This window comes from Chiloscyllium punctatum, chromosome 11, assembly GCF_047496795.1.
Source record: "Chiloscyllium punctatum isolate Juve2018m chromosome 11, sChiPun1.3, whole genome shotgun sequence".
In the NCBI taxonomy this organism is placed as follows: domain Eukaryota; kingdom Metazoa; phylum Chordata; class Chondrichthyes; order Orectolobiformes; family Hemiscylliidae; genus Chiloscyllium; species Chiloscyllium punctatum.
In genome coordinates this window covers 82,885,855-82,903,496 of record NC_092749.1, presented here as the reverse complement: position 1 = coordinate 82,903,496, position 17,642 = coordinate 82,885,855, and the positions used below count along the sequence as shown (strand labels likewise).

Genomic DNA, 17,642 nt, shown 5'->3' with positions numbered 1-17,642 from the left:
TGAACTAGCTACCAATTCTTTTTTAACATATATTCCAGGGCCACACCTAACCTTCGAGGATGAAATTGAAGCTCTGCAACGTGAAGTTAACAAACTCACAACTCTTGGAGTTAACAAGATTATCGCCCTTGGTCATTCAGGTTTTGAGACAGACAAACAAATTGCAAAGAAAGTGAGAGGTGTTGATGTTGTAGTGGGAGGACATTCCAACACATTTCTTTACACAGGTAAACTTTTGAATTAATTCTATCCATCAGTTGCATTGAAATAATAATTTGAAGGATTTGTCCATTGTGCCTATACCTCCTGTTCAAAAGATCTCCAGTTAGTTCCAGTCCCTTACTGTCCCCTCAGAGACCAAAAAATTATTTGCCTTCAAGACGCTTGCAAATTCACTTTTGAGATTATTGAATTTCTCCCCATCACAATTTTAGACAGTACTTTCTAGATTAAAACAATTCGTTCTGTAATAAAGCCCATGTACAAAAGAGTATATAAATTCCACCTTCCACATAATATGTTGTTTTTAATATCACCCAATTGCACCTTGATCATTCTTATGTAGTCAGCCTAATTCAACATTAGTTGAAACGTCATAGAACATAGAACAATACAGCACAGAACAGGCCCTTCGGCCCACGATGTTGTGCCGAACTTCTATCCTAGATTAAGCACCCATCCATGTACCTATCCAAATGCTGCTTAAAGGTCGCCAATGAATCTGACTCTACCACTCCCACGGGCAGCGCATTCCATCACCCACCACTCTCTGGGTAAAGAACCCACCCCTGACATCTCCCCTATACCTTCCACCCTTCACCTTAAATTTATGTCCCCTTGTAACACTCTGTTGTACCCGGGGAAAAAGTTTCTGACTGTCTACTCTATCTATTCCTCTGATCATCTGATAAACCTCTATCAAGTCACCCCTCATCCTTCGCCGTTCCAACGAGAAAAGGCCGAGAACTCTCAACCTATCCTCGTACGACCTACTCTCCATTCCAGGCAACATCCTGGTAAATCTTCTCTGCACCCTCTCCAAAGCTTCCACATCTTTCCTAAAGTGAGGTGACCAGAACTGCACACAGTACTCCAAATGTGGCCTAACCAAAGTCCTGTACAGCTGCAACATCACTTCACGACTCTTGAATTCAATCCCTCTGCTAATGAACGATAATACTCCATAGGCCTTCTTACAAACTCTATCCACCTGAGTGGCAACCTTTAAAGATCTATGTACATAGACCCCAAGATCCCTCTGTTCCTCCACCTGACCAAGAACCCTACCATTAACCCTGTATTCCACATTCTTATTTGTTCTTCCAAAATGGACAACCTCACACTTGACAGGGTTGAACTCCATCTGCCACTTCTCAGCCCAGCTCTGCATCATATCGAAGTCCCTCTGCAGCCGACAACAGCCCTCCTCACTGCCCACAACTCCACCTATCTTTGTATCATCTGCAAATTTACTGACCCACCCTTCGACTCCCTCATCTAAGTCATTAATAAAAATTACAAACAGCAGAGGACCCAGAACTGATCCCTGCGGAGCTCCACTTGTAACTGGACTCCATGCTGAATATTTACCATCTACCACCACTCTCTGACTTCGACCGGTTAGCCAGTTTTCTATCCAATTGGCCAAATTTCCCTCTATCCCATGCCTCCTGACTTTCTGCATAAGCCTACCATGGGGAACCTTATCAAATGCCTTACTAAAATCCATGTACACTACATCCACTGCTCTACCCTCATCCACATGCTTGGTCACCTCCTCGAAGAATTCAATAAGACTTGTAAGGCAAAACCTACCCTTCACAAATCCGTGCTGGCTGTCCCTAATCAAGCAGTGTCTTTCCAGATACTCGTAAATCCTATCCCTCAGTACCCTTTCCATTACTTTGCCTACCACAGAAGTAAGACTAACTGGCCTGTAATTCCCGGGGTTATCCCTATTCCCTTTTTTGAACAGGGGCACAACATTTGCTACTCTCATGATCAGTAGACACAGCCTTAAGCTATAGGGGCAATTATTTAATTCCCCATGTGAAAGCAACTAGTGTAAATTCTCAGATGCAAGGTCAGACATTAATCTCCGATATCTGCTTTGGGATGGAAGGAGGTGAAAGTCCCTGAATGAACTCCAAAGTCAGGCAATTACACTTGATGTATCTCATGATAAGCTTTAAATATCTTTCAGCTGAGTGCCACAAAACAAACAATGATCCCTGTTTGGTGCCTGATTCACTAGCACTTTCATTTTGTCTTTTTAGTTTATCTTCTATAAGTTACTAGTAACCAAGAAGATGGATATCAGCATTAGAAACAATAGGAAAGTCTTCCACACCAGTCATTTGTTGAATCATGGAATTTTTCGATTTGATACTCAGCTGTACTACCTCAGTCAGCTTTTAATCCAGTCTACTTCATCTGCCTTTTCCTCACATTTTTCTTTTGCAAATATTTACTCACTTTACTTTTAAAAGAGACCATAAGTTTTGCTTAGACCCCTGTATATACTGCTACATTTTATACCTTACGTAAAATAAAATCTCCTAATTTGTTGATTTATAGTGGACTCTGACCATAAATTTACACCCTTTCATTAGTGACTCAGCAAACAGTTCAGCAAAGTTATTTTTATGATTTACCTTATCAAGGTGCTTTGCAATTCTAAACATTGATGGATGAAGTTCCAAAACTCCTCAAGAAACGCAATATCATCCAGGACAAAGCACTCCATCTACTACATTTAACTCCCCAACAGCAACTACAAGATGCACTGCAGTAACTCATCAAGGCTCTTTCCAAACTTGCAACAGTTACTCCCAATAAGGGGAAGTGCATCAGATGCATGGGAACATCCCACCTGGCTGTTTCCTTCCAAGCCATCTGATTTGGAAATGTATCACTGTTCCTTCAGTGTTGTTGGGTCAAAATCCTAGAACACCCTTCCTAATAGCACTGCAGGTGTTCCTACAGCCTAAGGATTGCAATGGTTCAAGAAGGCAGCTGAACTCCACCTTCTTTGAGGCAATTTGGGTTGGGCAGTCATGAATAAATTTTAAAAATCTCCTTGAAAGCCTAGAATCCTGGGTATTATCCAGGCTCTTAAATGTTGTACCATCTGCCATCTGGTAGATTTTGTAATATATGAAAAGAGATGCTCATTTGGAAAGTCAGTGCAGACACAATGGACTGATTAGCTGCCTTCTGCACAATAACAGTTCTGTGATCACTGCAGCATTGCTGTTCATGGAATATGGGGATAGTAATTTCATTTGGAGACGCATCCTCCAGTGAAGAAAAGATGAGGTGGCAAATGAGAAATAGGTGAATCTGGTCAAAGGAAGGGGGCAGGAGGCACAAGAAATGCATGAGAGTACAAAACTTGTAGAGGAGCAAAAGAGATGCTGGGGGAGGGCTGCAGTAGGCACAGAGCTACAGGCAGAGACCATAACCAGCCAATTGTGTATCTTGAATATGGATGACTTCCAAAGTGTGAAGCAAATTTGTTTTTGATTCCATCACAGGAAGTGGGTATCATTTATTGTCCAGATCTAATTGGCCTTAAATGAGATCATGAATTGTCTCCTTGAACCGCTGAAGTCCTTGGACTGTAGGGACACCCACAATGCTGCTAGAAATAGTGTGCCAGGATTTTTGATCCAGCAACAATGAAGGAACAGCAATATGTCCATGTTAGGATGGTGCATGATCTGGAGAGGAACCTGCAAATGGTGGTGGTGTACCTATGCATCTGTTGCATTTGCCCTTCAAAGTGGCAGAGTTCTTGGATTTGAAAGGTATTGTAACAGGAGTCTGGGTGAGTTTCTGCAGTGTTTGGGAGATGTTGTTCGTTTTTGTCACTGTTGAAGGTGGACAAAGTGAATGTTGAAGGTGGTGAATAGGATGCAACACAGTAGGCTACTTTCCTACTGGATGGTGTTGAATTTCTTCAGTGTTGCTGGAGTTCTGCTCATTCAGGCAAGTGTGGAAAATTCCATCATGTTCCTAATATACACTTTGTAGAATGTGGACAGACTTTGGAATCGGAAGATGAGTTACATGCTACAAAGTCCCAGCCTTTGATCTGATCTTGTAGCCGCAGTATTTATATGTGACTGGTTCAGTTTCCAGTCAATTATAATCTCCAGGACAAGTGGGGATTCAGCAGTATTAACACCATTGATTGTCAAGAGAAGATTGTTGGATTCTGTGTTGTTGGAGATGGTCATTGCCTAGCACTTGTGTGAAGCAAATGTAACCTGCCATTGATCAGTGCAGCCAGAATGTTGTCCAGATCTTGCTGCAATTCATAATAGACTTGTTTTGTATCTGAGGACCCACAAATGGTGCTGAACACTCTGTAATCATGGGTAAACATCCCTACTTCTGACTTTATAATGAAGTGAAGGTGATTGATGAAGCAGTTGAAGATATCTGGGCCGAGGACATCACCCTGAGGAATTCCTGCTGAGATGTTTTGGAACTAAGATGATTATCCTCCAATACTCACAATCAATTTCATTTGTTCGAGAAATGACTCCCAGCAGTGGGGCATTTTAACCATGAGGCCTTTGACTGCAGATTTGCTAAGATTTGTTTATGCCACACTCCATTAAATGTTGCCTTAATGTAAAGAGCACTCACTATTGTGAGCTCAGCTATTTAGACCATGTTTTGACCAAGGCTGCAATATGATGGAGTTGTGTGGTTCTATACAAACCTAAACTGAGTGTCAGTGAGCAGGTTATTGCTGAATGAATGCTGCTTGGTAACACTCTTGATGATACCTTCAACTGCTTTGATCAAGAGTAGACTTTTGTGATAGCATTGGCTGGATTGGATCTTTCATCTATTTGGACTGGACATATCTTGGCAGCTTTCCACATTGCTGGGTAGAGGCTGATGTTAGAGCAGTCCTGGGACAGCTTAGTTGTGGTCCAGCTAGTTCTGGTGACAAGTCTTCAGTACTTTTGGCAGGTTATAGCCTTTGTGATATTATGTGGAGTGAATAAAAATAGCTGAAGACCTGCATCTGGGATGCTGGGAGGAGGCTGAGATTAATCATGTACTAGTCTTAATGTCATGATTTGGAGATGCCGGTGTTGGACTGGGGTGTACAAAGTTAAAAATCACACAACACCAGGTTATAGTCCAACAGGTTTAATTGGAAGCACACTAGCTTTCAGAGTGACGCTCCTTCATCAGGTGATAGTGGAGGGCTCGATCGTAACACAGAATTTATAGCAAAAATTTGCAGTGTGACGTAACTGAAATTATACATTGAAAAATTGATTGTCTGTTAAGCCTTTCATCTGTTAGAATACAGTGATAGTTTCACTTCTTTCATGTGTAAATCACAAAACCTTTTTTTTAAAGTTGCATTCTCGGGTTAGCTGTTAACAATGGTGATAGCTAAACAATATGTTGAAGGTGTTAGCCCCCTGTGTTCTGTGTCATAGACAGAGAACACAGGGGGCTAACACCTTCAACATATTGGTAAAAACAATGACTGCAGATGCTGGAAACCAAATTCTGGATCAGTGGTGCTGGAAGAGCACAGCAATTCAGGCAACATCCTGATTTCGCTGCTCGTTGGATGCTGCCTGAATTGCTGTGCTCTTCCAGCACCACTGATCCAGACCTTCAACATATTGTCTAGCTATCACCATTGTTAACAGCTAACCCGAGAATGCAACTTTTAAAAAAAGGTTTTGTGATTTACACATGAAAGAAGTGAAACTATCACTGTATTCTAACAGATGAAAGGCTTAACAGACAATCAATTTTTCAATGTATAATTTCAGTTACATCACACTGTAAATTTTTGCTATAAATTCTGTGTTACGATTGAGCCCTCCACAATCACCTGATGAAGGAGCGTCACTCAGAAAGCTAGTGTGCTTCCAATTAAACCTGTTGGACTATAACCTGGTGTTGTGTGATTTTTAACTTAGTCTGAATGTGTTTGCAGATCCTTCAGCTTTGTCTTTTGCACTGATATTTTGGGCTTAGCCAAGTCCCTGGAGAGGAAGGCATTATAATCAGGGCCTGTGTTTCGGGGGACACTGGTTGCATTGACTACTTTGGCCAGAGATTCGTAGCCAATACCCAATCAGGCACGGATAGCATCCAAATTGAAAAGCAGTGCAACTTGTCCAAATGGTCACTGTTTTTCTGAAGAGCTGCATTCATTGGTTCAGTCTGAGGTGCCAGATTCACGAGTCTCTCCTACCTCACTTACCTCATATTTTATACATGGCTCTCCAATGAGGACTATTCTGTTTTTGTGAAGTCTTCAGTTCTGATCTGGCTGCAACACAAGATACATTAAAGCAAAGCCAAGTGCCTCAGTTCTATCCCCAGGGCATTCTTGAGGTTCCCCCATCTTGATGAGTTTGGCCCTGGTGTAGCACTTCCTGAAAATAACTGCATGCACCAACTGAAAAAGACAGTGAGAATGAGAGTGAGATAATCAAGCTTTGGTGGAGGGAGTCAAGTTACAAAAGAGACTTGACGAGGAGAATGTGAAACAGTGGGAAAGGATGAGTATGAAAATGTTTTAAACAACTTCTGCCAATGTGTGCCTCCAGGAACTCTTCATCTGTACTGGCTATCTCATTCTGTGTTGTTAGTGATCTCTTCCTATCCAAGCTCCTTTCCTCCTGAAGATCTTCAATCTTAACCTGCGTGTTGTTCCATCTCTTCATTCTGGTCGACTTCCATGCCAGTCCAATACTCACATCAGTCCTTCACAACTTCACAAACACTTTTTCAAGTGAACACTGCACCTTCTGCGTAACCAAAGTCCGTCATCTAAAATGTGGTCCAATGCCAGATTTTGCTTTATTCTGCTTCCAAGTATAACGTTTAGATCAGCAAATATAAAAACATACAATCATGCAGACAATAGTCACAGCACATCTTCAACCTTCCAACAAATTGCAACTGAAAACCTTTGAATCTTCAGTGTTTGACCAAAACACATTTAACAAACTCAACATTTCAGATGTTCATGAACTTTTCCACTTTTTCCCATTCGGCAATACACCACACCGGCACGCAAATCAGAGTCGTGGGCGGCACGGTGGCACAGTGGTTAGCACTGCTGCCTCACAGCGCCAGAGACCCGGGTTCAATTCCCACCTCAGGCGACTGACTGTGTGGAGTTTGCACGTTCTCCCTGCGTCTGCGTGGGTTTCCTCCGGGTGCTCCGGTTTCCTCCCACAGTCCAAAGATGTGCAAGTCAGGTGAATTGGCCATACTAAATTGCCCGTAGTGTTAGGTAAGGGGTAAATGTCGGGGTATGGGTGGGTTGCGCTTCGGCGGGGCGGTGTGGACTTGTTGGGCCAAAGGGCCTGTTTCCACACTGTAAGTAATCTAATCTAAAAAAAAACAGAGGCCTGAGCTTTCAATGGGTTTAACAAGTAGAGGCATGATGTAGAAAAGCCAAAATATTTTCTCAACCAATGAAACTGGGCCACAGAAACGAGTGAAGCACTAGGGTCCATGATTTCTCTTCCTGGGCTTTCCCACATTATTCAGGATGGGGATATTTAAGAATCCTCCTACTTATAATGTATGTTTAATTGACCACTATCTTTCATGGCAGGACTACAGAGCTTGGATCTGATATGTTGGTTGTGTGATCACTTGGTCCAATTCATTGCATGATGCTTCTGCTGGTTGGCATGCACATATTCTTGTACTGCAGGTGCACCACGATAACATTTTTTAAGTAAAGCCTGATGCTACTCTGGCATGTTGTCCTGCCCTCTTCAATGAACCAGGGTTGAATTCTCAGTTTGATGCCAATGGTGTAGTGAGGGAATATGCCACGCAATGAGGTTACAGATTATGGGTTGAATACTGATAGCCCACAGTGTCATGAATGCCAATTTAGGGTTGCTTGATTTGTTTTAAAATGGGCCCATTTCGCATCGTGATAGTGCTGCACAACATGAACATGATTGTCCAAGCCCAAAAATGTTTTTCAGTAGTTCTGTTTTATTCCTTTTTTAATTTGGTTTGAAACTATGACCTGGGAGCTAAATATGGCTTTTGCACTGTGGGTAACAGTTTATGTTAAAAGGAAAACAGACCAAACAAGCTTTTGTTTATACTTGAGGCCAGGCCTGGAAGTTAATTGCAAGTTGGTTCATGATCAAAAGGTTCTACAAATGCTTTATCACCATGGAAGATGACTCTGTTTAAATAGATAGCAAAAGTTGGCTATTAGTGAGGTCAGTACCTGGGAATTGGTTCCAGCAAGTTGGGAAAATATTTTATGCTCAAGCAGACGGCAGATGTTAAATGGTTACTGGGAATTCATAGAGCTGGTGGTTGGTCTGTCTGTCAGAGAGTGATCCGAGTTTGAATTCGGTTTTGGACTGTTTCAGAAAAAAACCTCCCATGGGAAAAGCTTGGAGGCTCAGAGAAGACAAAACGAAATTATAAGTATTATTGAGTAAACTGAAGAGGTGACTCCGATCAACATCTTTAGAAAATCAATCAAGAAACAATCATCTATGACTGTGGAACAATGCATCATGAAAAGCACTTAAGTAATGTGGCCAAGTTTTTGTTTATTTATCAAAGAACATAGAATAGAGAACAATACAGCGCAGTACAGACCCTTTGGCCCCTGATGTAGCGCTGACCTGTGAAACCAATCTGAAGTCCATCTAACCTACACTATTCCACTATCATCCAAATATTTATCGAATGGCCATTTCAATGCCCTTAAAATTGGTGAGTCTACTACTGTTGCAGACAGGGCATTCCACGTCCTTACTATTCTTTGAGTGAAGAACCTACCTCTGACAACTGTCCTATATCTATCACCCCTCATTTTAAAGCTCTGTCCCCTCCTGCGAGCCATCACCATCCGAGGAAAAAGGCTCTCACAGTCCACCCTATAAAAACCTCTGATCATCTTGTATGCCTCTATTAGGTCACCTTTTAACCTTCTCTCTAACAAAAACAGCCTCAAGTCTCTCAGCCTTTCTTCATAAGACCTTCCCTCCATACCCAGCAAAATCCTAGTAAATCTCCACTACACCCTTTCTAAAGCTTCCACATCCTTCCTATAATGTGGCAATCAAAACTCAATGCAATACTCCAAGTGCAGCTGCAGCAGAGTTTTGTACAGCTACAACATGATCTCATGGCTCTGAAACTCAATCCCTGTACCAATCAAAGCTAACACACCTTATACCTTCTTAATAACCCTATCAACCTGGGTGCCAACTTTCAGGGATCTATGCACATGGACACTGAGATCTCTCTGCTCATCCACACTACCAAGAATCTTACCATTAGCACAGTACTCTATATTCCTGTTACTCGTTCCAAAGTGAATCACCTCACACTTTTTCAAATTAAACTCCATTTGCTACCTCTCAGCCCAGCTCTGCAGCTTATCTATGTCCCTCTGTAACCTGCAACATCCTACCGCACAGTCCACAACTCCACCGACTCTAGTGTCATCCGCAATTACTAACCAATAATCCTACGCCCTTTTCTAGGTCACTTATAAAAATGACAAACAGCAGTGCCCCCAAAATAGATCCTTGTTGTACACCACTAGTAACTGAACTCCAGGATGAACCACTACCCATCAACCACCATCCTCTGTCTTCTTTCAGCTAGTAATTTCTGATCCAAACTGCTGAATCACCCTTAATCCCATGCCTCCATATTTTCTGCAATAGTTTACTGTGGGGAACCTTATCAACGCTACTGAAATCCATATATACCATATCAACCACTTTACCCTCATCCACCTACTTGGTCACCTCAATAAGCTTTGTGATGCACAGCCTACCCTTTACAAAACCATGCTGGCTATCCCTAATCAAATAATTCATTTCTGGATGATTATAAATCTTATCTCTTATAATCCTTTCCAACGCTAAAGTAAATTTATCCGAATTGTGGTCACTATCACCAAAGTGCTCACATACCTCCAAATCTAACACCTGACCTGGTTCATTACCCAGTACCAAATCCAATGTGGCCTTGCCTCTTATTGGCTTATCTACATACTGTCGAGAGTGTGATGCTGGAAAAACGCAGCAGGTCAGGCAACATCCGAGGAGCAGGAGAATCGACTTCATCAAGAAGGGCTTCTGCCCAAAACGTCAATTCTCCTGCTCCTCAGATGCTGCCTGACCTGCTGTGTTTTTCCAGCATCATACTCTCAAATCTAATCTCCAGCATCTGCAGTCCTATCTACATACTGTGTCAGGAAATCTGCTGCATACATTGGGAATAAACTGACCCATCTAAGGTACTCAAACTATAACATTTTGAATCAATATTAGGGAAGTTAAAGTCCCCCTAACAACTACTCTGTTACTTTCACTCCTATCCAGAATCATCTTTGCAATCCGTTCCTGTATATCTCTGGAACATTTTGGAGGCCTATAGAAAGCTCCCAACAGAGGGACCTCTCTTTTCCTGTTTCAAACCTCAGCACATACTACCTCAGTAGACGAGTCCTCATCAAACGTCCTTTCTGCCACCATAACACTGTCCGTGAGTAACAATGCCACACCTCTCCCTGTTTTACCATTGTCCCTGTTCTTACTGAAACAGCTAAATCCCAGAACATGCAACAATCGTTCCTGTCCCTGCTCTATCCATGTCTCTGAAATGCCCACAACATTGAAGACCCATACTGCAAGTTCACCCACCTAATTCCAGATGCTCCTGGCATTGAAATAGACACACTTCAGACCAATACCCTGCCTGCTGGTACATTCCTGCAACCTTGAAACCTTATTCATGACCTCACTACTCTCAACCTCCTGTACACTGGAGCTACAATTCAGGTTCCCATCCCCCCAACTGCTGAATTAGTTTAAATCCTCCAAAAGAGCATTAGCAACCCCCAACCCCACCCCAAGATATTGGTACCCCTCTGGTTCAGGCGTAGACCATCCTGTTTGTAGAGGACCCACCTACCCCAGAATGAGCCCCAATTATCCAGGCATCCGAATCCCTCCCTCCTGCACCATCTCTGTAGCCACATGTTCAACTCCCCTCTCTCCCTTTTCCTCACCTCGCTAGCATGTGGCACAGGTAACAAACCAGAGATAAAACACTGCTTGTTCTGGCATTAAGCTTTCATCCTAGCTCCCTGAATTTCTGCCTTACATCCCATCCCTCTTCTTACCTATGCCATTGGTGCCTATGTGGACCATGACTTGAGGCTGCTCCCCCTTAGGGATCCTAAAAACGCAATCTAAGACATTATGGACCCTGCACCTGGGAGGGAATACGCCAACCGTGAGCTTCTCTCGTTCCCACAGAACCTCCTATCTCTGCCCCTAACTATGAAGACCCCAATAACTAATGCTCTACTCCTCTCCCCACCTTCCCTTCTGTGCCAGAGACCTGTATTCCATGGCTTACTCCTGTTAACAGTATCGAAAGCAGTATACTTGTTATTGAGGGGAACGGCCACAGGAGATCCCTGCACTGTCTGCCTGTTCCCTTTCTGTCCCTGGCTGTAACCCATCTACCTTCTTCCTGTACCTGAGGTGTGGCTACCTCCCTGTAACTCCTCTCAGTTATTCCCTCAGCCTCCCGAATGATCCTTAGTTCATCCAGCTCCAGCTCCTTTTCCCTAATACCGATTCCAAAGAGCTGGAGTTTGGTGTACTTCCTGCAGTTTAAGTCAACAAGGACACTAGTAGTGACCATTGCCTCCCACATTCTACAGGAGGAGCATTCAACTGCTCCAACCTCCATTCCCATTGTTCTGAATTCCCAAAGAAATTACTGAAAAAAGCTAGTAACCTTATCAAATCGGCACACAGAACGTTTTTTTTTTGGTTAGAGGAGGAGGATGGGTGGGAGACACTACCTGATTAGTGTTTCGGGTAAAGCAACTGCCCAAATATATAACCCTGGTTACTCAGCCATCCTATTCCTTTAGTTCAGGGGTGAGATGGGGAAAGGGAGGAATTTGTATGTAAGAAATGTCAGATCAGCCATATCCTATTAAATGGCAGAGTAGGCTAAAGGGATCGAAGCTTTGATTGGATGGATAGAAAATGTTTCTATCGTGAGGATGATTGGTAATAAAACCTAGAATTGTAAGCTAGTTTCAATGTGAGATCCAAGAAACTATCATTGATTGTCGTAAAACTCCATCTAGTTCATTAATATCTTATCATTAATAAGAAATCTCCTATCCTTACCCTGTCTGGTGTACATTTGACTCTAGACCACAGTAGATAGTTTAATGCAGACTCAATCGGCTGAAGGGCTTGTTCAATGTTGTACGACTCTGACATTGGAGTCAACTCTTACCTGGCCTCTGAAACAGCTTAGTAAGCCACACAGTTCAAGAACAATTAAAGATAGGCAACAAATGCTAATCTTAATTAACAGAGACCCACATGCACAGAAAAAATAGAAAAAAACTGAGAACAAGAATGAAGTAAGAAATAATGGCCAAAAAGGCAGGGAGGATAAGAGGTTTTTTTTCTTGCACAGAGTTAGTGTGATCAGGAATGCATTGCCAGAAAGGTAATGAAAGCAGGTTCACTAGTGACTTTTAAAAGGAAATGTATCTCCACTTAAAAATGAAAGAAGTTTGCAGAACTCTGGGCAACAGCAGGATCACAAAATAATTTGATATTTACAGCAAACTTTGTTTTAACGGGCACCTAATGAACTGGCACTCTGAATAAACCAACAAAAATTATATACCTGAAATTCTGCAAGTTTACTATATTATTGTGATCTCTGTTGAGGGTGTGAGTGAGAAGGCTGTCTGTTGGTGAGTTTTGTTTAAAACAAAGTTGAGCTATATTTAGGTGATTTATGCTGTAAGTCAAGTTTTAAGTATGTATACACCCTGCCTTTTGTTTATATTATTTAGGGTGTGTTTTTGTACTGATTGTGTGGACCTTTTGAACAACCAGCATACTCCCGATTCCATAAGTGCCAGCTAATAAAGTCTGCTGCTTTTTAATGAACTAACATAGGCTTGGTGAGCTGAATGTGTGGTAAAACCTTCAAACTATACAAGGCTAATAATAGATCTTAATTTTTGCTGCTTCTGTCTGCTAAACTGATTGCAATGTTTTCTTTCACTTCACAGGCGCGCCTCCTTCTAATAATATCCCTGTTGGTGAATATCCTTACTGGGTAAAATCAGATGATGGTAGAAATGTCCCTGTGGTACAGGCCTATGCATATGGAAAATACCTTGGACATCTAAAAACTACATTCAATGATATGGGAATAGTGACCAAAGCTGAGGGAAATCCAATACTGTTAGACAGCAGTATTGCTCAAGGTAATGTGACAAGTGCACATTTCATTGGTAAATTATTCATTGCATCAAAATATTTGAGTTTCTGAAGCAACTTATCAAAATCATGCGTTTTGAGTTATGACAAAGCGTAATTGAAAGAATTCAATCAGACTTGATTTAAATGCTGAATCTTTTATGTTGAATGTTATTTGTCTCCTGGAAAATTTCAAATTTCCTCAGTTTTACATCCAGTTGTTATATTTGATAGTGGTCCTCCTGGGATAAACTATGCAATTTTATTTTCTCTTCATATTTGAATTCTATTTCTTACAGTACTTACTCTACATTGGGGTATCAATTGTGGGATAGATGTTGGCCAGATTAAGAAATCCCACCTATTTACAAAATAGTGCTAGGGACCTGACAGGATAGAGTCAATTGAGACAAAATTATTATTGCTTACTACAAAGTGCATAAGTTATAAGAATACAGCCTTCTACTCCAATGCAGAATGGTCTTTCTGAAGGAGCAGACAGACTTCAGTTTTAGGAAGCTGCTTTGTTACTCAAAAATGCAGTGCAGCACAGGGAGCGTGATAATTGATGGTGTAAATGAATGTAGACAGGTTGCATGGGGACATTGGGAAGTGTGAGTCTGTGATCAGCATTCCTTCTAATTTTCTAATCACCTCTGGAGGCCTTAAAGGCCCATGGAAGTCGCTGCCATGCAAGGTCAATCTTGAGATCGATGTGCCAACACCGACCGCTGAGTATAGAACACTGGAGCAGCTGCGTGGGTACACAGTCTAGACAAAACAGCTGGGAGGTGCTGAAAAAGGAATGCTCACCGTCACATTCCCATCATGTTGAAAATCAAGAGTGTGCAATGGGATGAAAATGGCTGCGACCACAATTGAATTGAGTGGGATAAGTGATTCAACCTGTGAGGGAGGGATTGCACCACACACCATTTAGAGGGTTTTTAAAGTGGAACCAACATTGGTCATACACCCCTGAAAGGTCTAGCACAAAGACCAGTAGGAAACATACTTGCTGGTTACTCTGCACTATTGACCCTTTTCGAAGGTGGCACCTCCCTGGCACAGCTGCTGCTGGGCAACTCTTTGGCAACAACACCTGTGTGCACAGAGGGACCCAAACATTCGGGACATTCATGAAGGTCATGTGGTGCCTGTAGCTTGTTCTTCTGGTCGTAGCTAAACACAAATATCAGTCCATCTTGATTGGCTGTGAGCTGCTGTGAAAATGTGTCAAGCACTTACAAAGAGAGACTCAAACAGATTCCTGAAAGTTACAATCAATGGTATATACGTACGCATTTAGAAAATAGGATAACCTTCTTCACCTGTGCCACCAATGCACCCTCAATAATAGTTTTTCTGTTTTTTCTCTCTCCCATTTATAGCTGGAGTCGGGGAGGGGAAAAGAGTACTACTCTGTGGTATTGGCAGGGTGACCCTGTGGCCATTCATGTCTAGACGCACCAGATACACCAAGGGTCAACTTGCCAGTGTGGTTCGTCATCCAGCTGGGTGCCTCCTGGCAGTGCCCTGACTCCTTGTGAGGAAAGGGTGCCTGGACTCTGCTCAAGGTTCCCAGTCCCCCTATTGCCATGCCTTTGGTCCTGGAGACCAATGGGTGGGGTGATAGAGTGCAGATAAATTCTGCTGTCCAGTAGATCACTGGGCCTGGCTCTCCATGGCAGTAGCCAACCTGTCCATGAAGGCAGCCAGACTGTCACTTGACTGGCTGCATTGATCTAGTTTCTGGGCAAGGATAGCCATCATCTCTCACATGCTACTGCCACTGCTTCTCCTCATAGAATGTAGAACAGTACAGGCCCTTCAGCCCTCGAAGTTATGCTGACTTTTTTTTTATTAGATTAGATTACTTACAGTGTGGAAACAGGCCCTTCGGCCCAACAAGTCCACACCGCCCCGCCGAAGCATAACCCACCCATACCCCTACATGTACATCTACATCTACATCTACCCTTTACCTAACACTACGGGCAATTTAGCATGGCCAATTCACCTGACCTGCACATCTTTGGACTGTGGGAGGAAACCGGAGCACCCGGAGGAAACCCACGCAGACACGGGGAGAACGTGCAAACTCCACACAGTCAGTCGCCTGAGGCGGGAATTGAACCCGGGTCTCCAGTGCTGTGAGGCAGCAGTGCTAACCACTGTGCCACCGTGCCGCCAACTCTAAGAAATAACTAACCTATGTACCCTTCATTTTACTTTCATCCATGTGCCTATACAAGAGTCACTTAAATGTGTCTGACTACTACCATTGCTGGCAGTACATTCCATGCACCCACCACTCTCTGTGTAAAGAACCTACTTCTGACATCTCCCCAAAACCTTCCTCCAATCACCTTAAAATTATGCCCCCTTTTGATAGCCATTTCCACCCTGGGAGAAAGTCCCTGGCAATCCATTCTATCTATGGCTCTCATCATCTTGTACACCTCTATCAAGTCACGTCTCATCCTTCTTTGCTCCAATGAGAAAAACCTTAGCTCCATTCTTCATACAACATGCCCTCCAGTCCAGGCAGCATCCTGGTTAATCCTCTTTGCACCCTCTCTGAAGCTTCCTATAATGAGGCGATCAGAACTGGACACAATATTCCAAGTGTGGTCTAACCAGGGCTTTATAGAGCTGCAGCATAATCTCACGGCTCATAAACTCAATTCCACTGCTAATGAAAACCAACACATCATAGGCCTTCTTAATAACCCTAACTACATGGGTGGAAACTTTGAGGGATCTACAGACATGAACCCCAACATCTCTCTGCTCCTCCACATTGCCAAGATTCCTGTCTTTAACCCTGTAATCTGCATTCAAATTTGACCTTCCAAAATTAATCACTTCACACTTTTCCAGGTTGAACTCCATCTGCCACTTATCAGCTCAGTTCTGCATCCTGTCAATGTCCCGTTGCATCCTGTCAATGTCCCGTTGCAACCTACAACAGCTGTCCACACTATCCACAACTCCACCAACCTTCAGTTCATTGGCAAACTTACTAGCCCACCCTTCCACTTCCTCATCCAAGTCATTTATAAAAATCATAAGTGCAGCGGCCCCAGAACAGATCCCTGCAGAACACCACTGGTCACCAAGCTCCAGGTTGAATACTTTCCATCTACTATCACCCTCTGTCATCTATGGGCCAGCCTATTCTGTATCCAAACAGCCAAATTTCTCTGTATCCCATGCCTCCTTACTTACTGAATGAGCCTACCATGAGGAACCTTATCAAATGCCTTGCTAAAATCTATAGACGCCCATATCCACTGCTCTAATTTCATTAATGTGTTTTGTCACATTCTCAAAGAATTCAATAAGATTTGTGAGGCATGATCTGCCCATCTCAAAGCCATGCTGACTATCTCTAATCAAACTATTGTTTTCCAAGTAATCATAGATCCTGTCACTCAGAATCCTCTCCAATAATTTGCCCACCACTGACATAAGACTGATTGGTCTATAATTTCCTGGGCAATCCTTATTCCCTTTCTTGAACAAGGGAATAACGTTTGCTACCCTCCAATCATCTGGTACTACTCCAGTGGACAGTGAGGATGCAAAGACCATCGCTTCCAGTAGTAACCTTGGGTGTATCTCAGGGGACTTATCCTCATGTTTTTCAAAATTTCCAGCACATCCTCTTCTTAATATTAACCTGTTCGCGCCTATCAGCCTGTTTCATGTTGTCCTCACAAACAACAAGGCCAGTCTCACTAATGAATATTTAAGCAAATTATACATTCAGGACCTCCCCTACCTCCTCCGACTCCAGGCACAAGTTCCCGCCAATATCCCTGAAGGGCCGTACCCACACTCTGGCTATCTCTTATTCCTCACGTAAAAGTGTAGAACACCGTGGGGTTTTCTTTAATCCTATCGCCAAGGCTTTTTCATGCCCCATTGTAGCTCTTCTAAGTCCATTCTTCAGTTCCTTCCAGGCTACCTTGTTACCCTCCACAGCCCTGTCTGGTCCATGCTTCCTCAACCTTAAGTAAGCTTCCTTCTTCCTCTTGACTAGATGTTCCACATCCCTTGTCACCAAAGGTTCCTTGACCCTATCATCCCTTCATTGCCTCAGTGGGACAAACCTGACCAACACTGACAGCATGTGCTCCCTAAACAACCTCCACATTTCTGTTGTGCATTTCCCTGAGAATATCTGTTCCCAATTTCTGCTCCACAGTTCCTGCCTATCAGATTGTAATTCCCCCTCTGTCAATTAAATACTTTCCCATACTGTCTGCTCCTCTCCCCCTTCATAGTAAACGTCAGGGAGTTGTGATCACTATCACCAAA

General features: G+C 42.9%; 1 protein-coding gene across 1 annotated transcript in view; it reads left to right on the top strand.

The window, feature by feature from the left end:
• Positions 1–17,642, top strand: part of nt5e (5'-nucleotidase, ecto (CD73)) — an 87,337-nt gene that overhangs the window by 37,710 nt on the left and 31,985 nt on the right. Inside the window, exons 3-4 of the mRNA XM_072581141.1 lie at positions 39–227; positions 13,127–13,324. Coding sequence (XP_072437242.1) covers positions 39–227; positions 13,127–13,324 — 387 coding nt within the window. The remainder of the gene's footprint in view (positions 1–38; positions 228–13,126; positions 13,325–17,642) is intronic.